Raw genomic sequence first — 12,798 nt, forward strand, 5'->3', positions numbered from 1 at the left:
TTTGTGTGCATTTATGATTTGATTCGGACGGAATATTCAAGCGCAAGATTCAATATTTTCCATTATAAGATTGACTAAATAATATTTGATGGATTTCGTGGTAATGTTAAGATAATTTAGCAAATTATTTCGTTGATGATGGATTATTACCGTGGGAACCAATAGTAATTGTAATGTATCAAAATTCGCTCCTATGAGGTCGAAAATAGAGGTCGAAATTAGTCGAAATATAGAAGGTTGTTTTGAGGTTGACATATCCATTGTAACTGACCAGCCTCTCTAAGAATTTTAACATAAAAAAACACACTCCTTTCATTATAATTAATAAAGACAACATACAGCATCTCTTTACTTGGGTATACTCAATTAGATGCATCATTTCCTATATTGCCTAATGTACAAAACTCAGTATGCTAAATTGAACTCTATTGTTTCAGTGCAAGGATGCGAGCCGGCGTGTGGTGGAGCACGGCCGCTCTGGCCCTGCTGGCGATCACCGGTGCCCTTCGTACCGTTCAGGTATGTAACATGTTCCACTAAACTAGGGTTAGACTTTGTAGATAGGTATGTAAAATATGCGACTATACCATTAGCAGGGTTATAATTTTGAGGAAAATAACGCAAATGCATTGCTGTCTTGAAATTTATCAAGCGCATTATTAGTAGGGTTGAATTGTAGAATAAAAGTATTGGGTTTAACTTGTATCAAATGTATAATTAAATGACATTTAGTTGGTATCAGTTTCATAATGACATTTTGTCTAAAATTGTTCTGCTTATTTCAAAAAAATATTTGACTTTTGCGCGTTTTGTTTATTAATCATACAGTTTGTGACTGTCTTGTGACTAAACGTTTTATTAGTAAATTTTTAATGACAAGTTTGGTTCTAAATACTATAATTTATCACACTAATATTACTGTTTTAAAAGTGTTTTAACTCTTATATCTATACATTTAACATTGCGACTAGCTTGCTTAATTTTGTCTTTTAATAACTTGTTATTTACCGTGTTCCGGCTTTGTATCCATTCGCAATAAGTATGCCAAAACAGAAAACAGAACCATATTTTCTCACGTAACCCCATTCACTTCACCTTCGTTAACAACATCTAAACTTATAAAATCTCTATATAAATAGATATTTATTGCATTGGTTAATTTAATCCAAATTAGCTTAGTTAAACCATTTAAACGTTTTAAATCAGATCAATTGTGATACATATTGTGAAACTAAGTTGACAAGATCTAATGTCGGCGCGCCGTTCGGTCAACAATCAAGGTTGTGTGGATATAATGACAATATGATTGATTTCACGCCGACATTGCTGTGCACTCGTTTAGCTGCCTGTTTGCCTAAACAAACGGCTTGTATCAAATTAATACGAAATTTGAGACTACGTTTTGTTAATTTGTTATCATAGCTTAGTAGCTATTATTTTTTTTATGATTTATTTCGTTAATTAAGTTGTTTATGTTTCTGGTTTAGTAATAATAATATCAGCACTGTATTATATACTGTCCACTGCTGGGCACGAGCCTCTTCTTCTACTGAGAGGGATAGGGACTTAGTCCACCACGCTGGCCTAGTGCAGATCGATAGACTTCACACACCCTCAAAATACCAAAGAAAACTATCAGGTATGCAGGTTTTTTCACGATGTCTTTCTTCAGCATTACAGCAAGTGATAATTCACAAAAATAACCGAATTGATAATAATCGAAATAATATAAAATATTTCTGTGGAATCTACATTTTCATCATTACCATTTGTTACCAGCATTTTAAAGTTCGTTATTAGATGCAACTCATCAAGGCCAAGTTATTATAAAGAATTTAGGATATCAAACTGTTTTCACGAATCATCTTTTTACCGAACATAATTATGTCCTACTTATGCTACGGTTGGTGAATTACACAAGTTTTGAGACTAGCTTTTGACTGCGGCTCCACCCGCGTGAAAACTTTACCGGGGTAAATATTTACTCAGGATAAAAAGCCGACACTTAAGAGTATTGTAGCTTCCTATTAGTGAAATGTAAAATCGCTTTAGTAGTTGCGGACATTACCACGTTCAAACAAACAGACGAAACTCTTCAACTTTGTATATATTATGATTTCTTCAAATACGATAATCTAGGTCACCCACCCTTAGTTTCAACTTCTAAATTGAAACCTTGAATTTGATGTGTTGTTATCATTTTTATCACTTCTTTAAAAGGAGTTAAAGTACTTATTACGAATGTGCCATATTGGTATGAACTAGTTGCCTAACAAGTTGCAGCGATATCTAGAAATTACAGCTTATTACTCTTAGAAATAATTGCAGTTGATAGCTCACTCAGAGGCAATTTATTTGTTTTGACTTTGGTCTAGATTAACATGTTGACTTTTTAGTTTATTAAATTAAATAACATGAATTAGTGTTGTTTACTAAGTGCAGTTTATTTATAATGTTATATTTAAGCCAATTAGGAGTGGTTTGTTACGATTTTAAAATCGACAGTTGCAGAAATTTGTGTAACTACCAACTTGTATAATTTATGAAGCTATACTTAAACGATTATTATTTAAATAAAATGCAATATTTTGTCTATTTTATATTATTTGGTTGGCTCACAGCTATAAATGACAAACAGATATATGACGTAATAAATACAATAGACAAGCTAATTACAAACAAATACAGATAGAAGTAATGAAATTTTAGAAAGTTTACAAGACCTGTTAAAAGATTTTTTCTTCTTGTACTATCGAAATCTACACCTAGTATTTTTGAAGGCAGTGATAGAAAATAGATCGCTAGACACGGCCATGAAAGTACAAGCGTTATCAGTGGTCAAATTGACCCTATTTACTATCAAGATACTTATTTACGCATACATTGTAAGCACTCGTATACCGAGCTATAGTTTCACATTTGTTAAGATCTTAAATGTCTTTAGGATATTGAGTATTTTAGTAGCTTAAAAACTATCAAAGAATACGTAGATATAGAGTAATCAAAGTGAATATGTTCAAAGTTGTCTTCACAGATAGAAGCAGTGACTAATTGGTGAGATTTCAATCTCTTCTTTAAATTACCATTTTACAATATAGAGTATAAATTAAGTGAATTATTAGATCTTGTCCAAATACTCATTATTTCTGTAGCTGATATTAAATATTTTGAATTAGTTGGATTCTGCTTATTGTTAGTGTACTTTCATAGTGTATTTGATCTTGTGCCTGATATCTCTCCGGTCTTGTCGGATTGTCGGCTCACTAGGTGACTACTACGAGAGTGAAGGAACAGAGAGTGCTTCTGTGTATTGCTTGCAGATTTGGCTTGTTGAGACTGGCTCCCGTGGCCGAAATTAAGTTAGGAAGGAATCATCATTTTCATACTTGAATAAATTCATCAGTCCCCTACCGCATTCGAACTAAAATCCTACTAAATCTGTTCGTTTGTTACGGTATGTATATTGTAATATACATACCGTAAAAAACGAACCATTAATCCAATTAAAATATTAACCATTTAAGATCTGAAAGTGAATGACATAATATCGAGTAACATCGCGAGCGTAGTAATTGCTAATGAATTTGTCTCTCCAGATCAGTGACCACACTTTCTAGTAGCACTGACCGCTATCCCAGACACGTTTGTTTAAGAATCCAGTGTTTTTCTTCACACGCATCTTTATGCGGCAATTTGAATGGTAATTGGTCGCACAGTGTCTAATTGTATACGTGTAAACGGTTATGAATTATAAACAACTTTATTTTGGTAGTATTAGGGATTATATTGCTTAATAGTGGGTCTGCAGCGAAAATTATTGTATACAAAATTAATGATATTACGATTGTAATACTAATTACATACATTATTAGTATACAGGAATAAGTATACTAATACTTATTCCTGTTACCTAAGTTACAGTAGTTGTATCTTGTGAAACGTATACAATTTAAGTGATGTTAGCTTGAAATTGATTATATAAAATCATGAAATTAAAGTTATCTCGAATCTCGATGGAGAAAAATAAATGCATAACTACTTGAGAAATATCCAAATAATTCGATATTATATGGAGTCCATCAACCGGCATTAGGTCAATGGTTGTCATGAGTCATAAGACTTCTTAACTAGATTTGAACACCTAATAGAAAATTTGTTACGTAAATAATAAAACAATATCAATAAAACAACCAACCAATAAAATTGTAAAATTAAAAATCGTTTCTAAAACGAGAACGTAATCTATGTTATTCTAGTTTTTAATCAGATTTTATTTTAGTTTTTTTTTTCATAACACTAGTCCAAGGCCGATAACCTAGGACAGACCTAGAGTCTTGATCTTGACCTAGCGCTTAACAAAGAACGACAAAATAATAATGCAGTAAATTGGCTAATAGTATCTTTGGAAGCCAGAAATATATTTTCGGGTCATCTGAAGTAATTGAATGATCCTGTAAGTAGAAGTATAGGTTTGCATAGTTACTGCTACTAGGTTCAATTTTTAATAGCTCGCTGTAAACACAAAACCAAAATAATAATTATAGTTTACTCTTACTTCAAATCCCTTAGCATCAGCAACATATTATATTATACTCATATTGATGCATAATATTATATGAATAGCAGATATGTTCTTTTAGTGCTTGCAAATCTATTCGTACTTAATCTAGTGTAAAATATCTGTTATACAACTTTTTATATAAGCTGTTCATCGAGTAAATCACATCGAACTTCTAAGCTTATCTCATATACACAATGTAAATAATCTTCCAAACTTTATCAATGATCATCATTATATTTCGTAAAATAGCTATTACTGTTATTTTATCATCAATGAGCGTATCAATAAACACGAATTGAAAGTGAGAGACATTATAAACAACATTTGCGAGAATTTTAACTTTCACCGATGGGTAATTGATACTTATGTATTGGAGTCGAAACGAGAGTATATGTTTCTGAATTATAAAAATGTAATATATTGATTGTTAATAGAGCCTTACTTAATAGGTGTTGACCCAATACTGATTTGTTTACCGCTAATTTTCAATGGGTAGTATGCGGAATCGAACATCTCCAATACATAATGTTTGTGTAGGTATGTATATTCCTTGCAAAATCATTCTGGAAGAAAATCTTTAAAGGTTTACTTTGGTATATAACGAAACATCTATAATTCTTAATATAAATTAATTTCACAGTTGACATTGTAATTGCAACAAATTATGATCCTATTCTACACCTAATATATTTTGAAATAAGGGTTGCTACACATAAATGTGTTCAGGATTTCCAGAATTTTTATGTATGTTTTCTCACGACATTCTCCTCAGTTAATGCGAGCAATAATCTACATTCACAATGTACTCGTAACATCGAGTGAGGTGCGCCCAGGGGCTATGATCAAACTAGCCTACACAGGCGCAAGGTCCAAGTAACTCAATTCCTGTCCGCATCACTTTGTGTAGAATTTATTTAGAATCTAATTATCAAACAATCTAATTATCAATTATCAAAATGATTTGCAGACCGCATTCATAAATATTAATACCTAAATACGGTGAAGGAAAACATCGTGAGGAAACCTGCACATCTGAGAAGTTCTTTATAGAAATTTCGAAGGTGGGTGAAGTCTACCAATCCGCACGAGGCCAGCGTGGTGGACTAAGGCCTAATCCCTCTCAGTAGTAGAGGAGGCCCGTGCTCAGCAGTGGGCAAGTATATAATACAGGGCTGATATTATTATTATTATATAATATCTAAATGTTGTTTCGGGTTCTCTTTCGGAAAATTTTCCCTTTCGCTACTGCTAGCCTAGACAATCTTTTTCACTCTGCTATCGTTCTTTACATTTTCGCCACTAAAAACAGAACGCGTGAACACAGTTATGCAAATTCCGAGCTGGAATGTGTATTACACAAATTATGGCGCACTTATTGCAGCAATTTAATAACTGGCCGCGAAACAGGGATGCTTCGCGTGTTACAAACATTACGATTTGACTTAGTTTTATGCTTTTAAGTGTTATCAAAGGCTTCATTTGCAAATTTGCAAATAGTTTATAATTGTATCTCTGTGGAATTCTGAAGTACTGCTGTTAACGATTCAATTAAAATGTCTTTTGTTATTGAATTAAAATATTCATTTGATCGACAAAATATTATATAAAGTCGCGGTATGTTTTTTTTTTAGTTATTAATTTAGTTGTATAATTGAGATACAGAAGTATATATTCTAGCACTTTATTATCCATAATGTCACCTTAGAGATTGTTGCGGTAAATATCGTAGTGAGAATGCTTTATAATCTGTTTTAAATTGAGTTTTTATAGTAGTTGAGTTTTTATACAGTAAATAGGAAAAATACAGTATATACAATGTCTCAGACAAACGCTAGTTTACGATGAATCGAGAGATAAGACAATTAAATACAAACTAGGACAGCCGTAAAGATCTTATCTAGATAGTGTTCAATCGTAAGCAACAAAAAGTCAGCAAAAGACGTCTAAATTAAGGATTTATGGCAGTCTATACTAAAGTTGCCTTCAAACTAGCAGCGCTTCGGCAGGCTGTTTGGAAACATAAGAATTTCCCCAACACAAACGGTGGTACAGTACAAGATCTAAGAACGCCTTCATTGTGTCGCTAAGTGACGTTCGGATGCAGTGCGACTACAGCACGGGAGTTGCGCGTGTTTTTATATCGATTTACTTTACCTCGTGACCGCCGCGCTGCAGCCGCGCGGCGTATTTGAGGGCGCCCTAATACTTGATCAACGTTTGCAACACATAATTTACTTTGGTCCGTAAACGTCGAGTAGACTGCGGTTCGGAATTATAAAGTAAGCTACGAGTATCGTCCTCGACTATACAGTTTTATGTTGTACCTATTATATATAATTTATCTTTTTGAAATTGGCTCATTCGGTTTATGACTGGAAGGATTGTATTTATATTGTTTGGAGTTTCGTGAAGTGATTTTATGTATTTTATGAGAAATAGGGCGCTTGCTTCATGGTAAGCGAAATGCCTGGCCATTAAGAGTAGCACTACCCATTTTGAATTACGAATGTTAAATGGAACTGCACTGTTTTTTTCCATCCAGACATATGTTCTTTGCGTCAGAATTCAAAAGTAGTTGAACATTGTTGCTTTGTAGTAGCAATAGATAAAGCAGTTGCACCTACCCAGACGAAATTTTGCATACAAAACAAAATCAAATTCCAGATTATATTTCAAATCGGACCCGAACAAAATGTTGCATCATCAACGCTCATGTCTCTTATATGTATATAGAAAAAAATATTTTTGAAATTTCACATAATGTTTCAACAAATGTACATATTTACATCAAACGATATGGATCTACATAACAGCGGAAAGCAAATGCCTTTAATCAGTCCCGGATCTTGAATTTTTTGGAGGCGGGGCAAAATCTGGATTATGCCGCCCCTGACCACCTATATTTTTAACTTTGTCATGATCATCATCATTTCGCGCCCCGCGGGAAATAATTTATGTGTGTAATGTTCTGGATGTCTCAGTAGTCAAAGTTTGGATTTGCCGCCCTTTGCCAAGTTTGGATTTGCCGCCCTCTGAATTCGCTGCCCGGGGCATGGGCCCCGCTTGCCCCCCCATAGATCCGGGGCTGCCTTTAATAACGTTCGTGTATCGGTGTCAACGGCTGTTCCGTTGTCTCACGATTCCCACGCTTCTTCAAGGCCTGGTCGGAGTAATTCTCGTCCATTGTGTCGCATGCCACCCTGACCTTTGGGGTCATTACTGTTTCTTGGACATTAGGGGGAAACTACGTGACCTAGCTGAATTTATAAAATGATAGAAAAAGCATGATACGTTTTCGAAAATGTAGAATTTGATCAAGGAATCGATGGCTACCAAAATAGTATATAAAATTTGGTGTTTATTTAAAAATATACGATAGAATATTGACTTGACTGCCTCGGTGGCGTAGTTGTAATACATACGCGGTATGAGTACGACTACGGCGCTGAAGACCTGGGTTCGAATCCCGGGTCGGGCCAAAAATAATTGTGACTGGGTTCCCCATCTTAAAAATTATTCAGTCGCAGCTCGGAGTCAAGAAGTTGGCGGTGTGTTACCCCCGTGCCTTAGAAAGCACGTAAAGCCGTTGGTCCTGCGCCTGATCTCTCTTTGCTCATGTCGGATTTACATCTCACCAGACTATAAGACATTATTGCGCACACACTTGTACACTATACGGTCTCCTGCGAACCTGGCTGATCTCCGTTGAGGTTGGCCGCCGTGGCCGAAATTTAGGTAGGAGGGATGCATTCATTCATTCAATAGAAGATAATATATTATTAGTGTATATGTATTTTTTTCTTCACTATCATTATTGTCTTATATCTATATATATAAAAATGAATTGCTGTTCGTTAGTCTCGCTAAAACTCGAGAACGGCTGAACGGATTTATCTTATCTTGGTCTTGAATTATTCGTGGAGGTCTAGGGAGGTTTAAAAGGTGAGAAAAATTCGAATAATTGCCGGGAAAATCCTCAAAACAGCATTTTTCTATTTCCCATACAAACGTTTTCTAACTAATACGTAGAGTCAATTTGAGCTTTATTGCTATTGTATAAAGTTCACTGTTGTCTAAGCAATGTAGGTGTGTTCCTAACATCAAAGCACTGTGCGTTGGAGCACAGAATATAATAATGTAATGTCGCGTTCTGAAACTCAACAAAAGTGATATCGCGGACCCGACTAAATTGAACAGTCACAAAATTTAATATATGATTAGTTATTTGGTTGGCTTCACGATATTATTTCTTTTGTTTTACTTTAAAATGCATGTTTTCGTTATGGACAATTTTTGAGCTACTTTTGCATATCTATACTTATAATAAATCTGTAGAGAGGTCAATTCTGTACATGAAATATATTTCCAAAATAACTGGGGGTGATTAGGGATCGATACTGATGCCAAAAATGCAATTAGTAAAATTTTTGTCTGTCTGTCTGTATAACCGTTATAGAAACAAAATTTATTTTTCATATTCCTGAGCTGGTTATAGTATAATTTTCATCACGCTACAATTAATAGGAGCATAGCAGTGATGGAAAATGTTGGGAAAACGGGAGAAGTTACTCCATTTTTTAAGCTTTTGTCATTTCGTGTGCAACCTTAATGGTTAAAAGTTCCTTCGATTTCACCAGGATCCCATCATCAGACCCTGACCGGACAATCGGACCACCTGCATACCACCATAAATTAAAAAAACATCCCGACAAATTGAGCACCTTCTCCATTTTTGAAACCCGAAATCCACGCGGGCGAAGCTGCGGGCGGAAGCTAGTCTATCATAATTTACAAATTAGTGCGTTATGACATGTATTTGTTATACACTTATATAAATAAAACCGTTATTAAGTCATTATTTATAATAAAGTTATTGTAACAGAAGACATTAAGTAAACTCATTAAGATTAGTAAAACAGAAATCATAATATCATCATGGCTACATTATAATATTCATTTTCACCCGTACAGATGACTCTTTAATGATGTATTGCTCGGATTGTGAGATGTTGTGACATGGTAATTAACAAATAAATATTATATGATAATTTAAGCAATGCAATAAAAGGATAGGTTGACAACAATTATAAAAGATATTCGGTTAAATATGTGTTTTTTTATTGCTTTGAATGACGAGACAAGTTTGCTATTTGCCTGATGGTAAGCTAAACGACTGCCCATAAACAATAGAAACACCATCCAACACCTTAAATTACAAAGTATTGTTTGGTATTCCACTGCACTCGTCATCCTGAGACATGAAGTGTTAAGTCTTATTATGTTACTTAGAAACACCGTACCCTTGATTAATGATCATTAAGCTTCAAAAACGTCTAGATACGTCAGTTAAATAACGCTTTAAAATTACTATTTTATCGACAATTTAATGGCATACGATATGGTTTGTCATAAAAGGCAAGCAATAAGCGGACACTGCGCAATATACGCGCTTAACAAGATTGGCTCCTGCGAAATATTGGCCGGTTACTTAATAACAGCTAAAATTGATTTAATGTGTGTTGGTGCATAAAAATGTAAAACGGACAGGCGTTGGTACGCTTTGCATATAACATTGCCGGTTTAATTACGTTTTTTGGAAATTTCGCAAGTGCTTATTCTGGTTTATAAGTAATATTTTTTTATGTAATATTATTTGAGTTGTAAAAGTTAACATTGAATGAGCATCTTTAATTCTTTTTCATAGCAGTCAGGCGAGTTTCTCCCTTGACGTGGAGTGTACTTTATATCCAATATATAAAAAGAAATCCTACAGGTTCTGATGGCCTTAATAAAGGCAAGAAATACCTGGCACGACAATGTGACCTCACTACACCTGATCGTAAGTGGAGTCCAAATATACTGATAAGAGGTGCTTATCCCTCGCAAGTCGACACAATTACCGGTATTTAACTCATAAACACAGGCTGATCCCAGAACGCAACACACTTACGTGGACTACCATGCGGGTTTTACACTTTATTAGCATATTTATTTATTTCTGCAACTTGTTTTTGTTCGAAAGCATATTTGAAACCCTCGGCCAGGGTATGGAGATCAAAATAGGTCAAATAGACGATAATTATGGCCACAAAACAATTACTGACCTCATACATTGCGTAATGGGCAAGATATTCATCAATTCTCAAAGTGATTTGAACCAAAAAGGTTTACATTTAAATATCAGAATTAATAATCTGTTTTACATTGTTATTAAATGTATCGATAATGCACTGTTAATATTCGAATGAAGGTTCTTTAGTGAAAGAAGAAATAATGTAACGCTTTAAAATTTGTGATTCTGTTTTCAACAAATTAGATTTGACAACTTGAACTTCAGTGATTTAAATTTATTGAGAGTAGCAATTTATTTACACCAATTAAATGTATGTTTTTGATATGAGTACAAACGAATACTTATATCGATGTAAGACGTCTTAGTAAGCTTAGTGTAATTAATACACAGTCTGCAGACAACGTGAGACGGCGCTGGACAGTGGGGTAGTTACCTTTTAAGGTAAACACATCCATGTTGAACACCTTCACGTTCATAATAATTTTCTTAAACAAATTCTTATTTTATGTCAGTATCTGGTCAAATTTAAGTCTCTTGATACGCACGTACGTATGTTCGTATGAGATCGGCAAATGGCGTCTGAAGTATGGCAAATCGAGCTTCTAACCGCGACAGTACGCACTACGCAAACTCGGCAGAGCGCAGCGCGGCACGGCGGATATCGCGTCGCCTATTGCAACTTTGTGTTACGTGGCTTAACGTCAATCTTAGTGATTACTTCTGCTAATTCCAGACATTTAATTAGAAAAAGGCCAATATTATCTAGAGGCTTGTATTACGTTTCCAATGCACCAATGATTTATTAGTGCAATAGGAAACGACAACTCTTCGCATTCCTTCAAAGTATTTAAATTGTCTTTAATGAGAAATTAGTGTATGATACATTAAACATTTGTGTCAAATCACACTTTATCATATCCAAACTGAGATAAATTGTAACAGGCAGAATGGCTGTCTAATTGAACATTGCATATTACCTTCCTTGGGGTAGTGGAATAATTAGGAACAGGTAGTGGATTTCTTAACTGTTGCTATTTTTGATTCTATTTTTAAAATAAGTTGATATACCCTTGTATAACTGACATTGTGGTTGGTATCCTAGGTTCGATTTCTAATATAATCTAGATATCAAGTAAGTTTTTGTAACACGATTTTCCCAATTGCAATGTACTACTAAGCAAATATATGTAACAATATAGGTATATAATTGGGATAAAGATTAGCAAATCTATAAATTGTTTATGCTCAAGTTTATAGAAAAAGAAAAAAATGTGCCAGTTATTTTTTATATTTTAAAATTCGAATATTATGCTTTATTCACCATTGATAGAAAAAAATGACTTCAAGGCCGTCTCAACGGTTTCTATGATTGACAAAAACATGAAAATTGTTATGCAGTTTTCGTCCATGAACCCTTGGACCATTGAATATTGTTAAGCTTGAATTTGCTTAATGAGTTCTATAATAAAAAAAAGTAATCACATACTTTCTGTATACTTATAAAGTTGAAAATGTCTTACAAGCAACAGGCAGGTGAACTGACGGCTAGGAATCAAGGAATTTTATATATGCGTTTCTTAGGTATAGGTACATAAGAGTATAGTACACAAGAGTACTAAGATGGGTACTTCATTAGCACGTTTTGACGATACCGATGGTGAATAAACAACATCGAAAACATATTTATACATTTAAGTGTTTTTAAACTAATGTACGTCAGCTAATGTTTTGAGTGACCTCACGTGACCCCACGAGACAGGCTTCCCAGTGTGGGGACCATTGTCAATACATTTATTCATTTCGTACTTTCGTTAATTACTGTAAAATTCATACTTTGTATTTTCGTTATTTATAGTAAAATCCTATTTGTTCATTTTTTTTATAATCATTAAACATTGTATAATATGAAACTTCTAATCTGTGTGACGATCCAAGTGTAAATATGCAGTATGAACGATCTAATTAACACGCGTCACTTCTGTTTATGGGCTGGCATTTAGCATCAAAGTGGCGATAGCCTAGTTGGGTGTGGAACGGACGGCCAAGACGAATGTCCGCAGGTTCAAATCCCAAGGGCACACACCTCTGACTTTTCTAAAAAATCATGTGTGTATTCTTTGTGAATTTATCGTTCGCTTTAACGGTGAAGGAAAACATCGTAAGG

The 12,798-nt window shown here is 34.3% G+C and overlaps 1 protein-coding gene across 6 annotated transcripts in view; it reads left to right on the forward strand.

Annotated features, from left to right (window-relative positions):
* The first annotated feature begins 441 nt into the window (after positions 1-441).
* Positions 442-12,798, forward strand: part of LOC115448633 (mucin-17) — a 100,308-nt gene continuing 87,951 nt past the window's right edge. For all 6 annotated transcript variants that reach the window (XM_037441385.1, XM_037441383.1, XM_037441387.1 and 3 more), the window contains exon 1: positions 442-519. In XM_037441385.1, coding sequence (XP_037297282.1) covers positions 445-519 — 75 coding nt within the window. In that variant the 5' untranslated portion in view covers positions 442-444. The remainder of the gene's footprint in view (positions 520-12,798) is intronic.

Source organism: Manduca sexta, chromosome 22, assembly GCF_014839805.1.
Source record: "Manduca sexta isolate Smith_Timp_Sample1 chromosome 22, JHU_Msex_v1.0, whole genome shotgun sequence".
NCBI lineage: Eukaryota > Metazoa > Arthropoda > Insecta > Lepidoptera > Sphingidae > Manduca > Manduca sexta.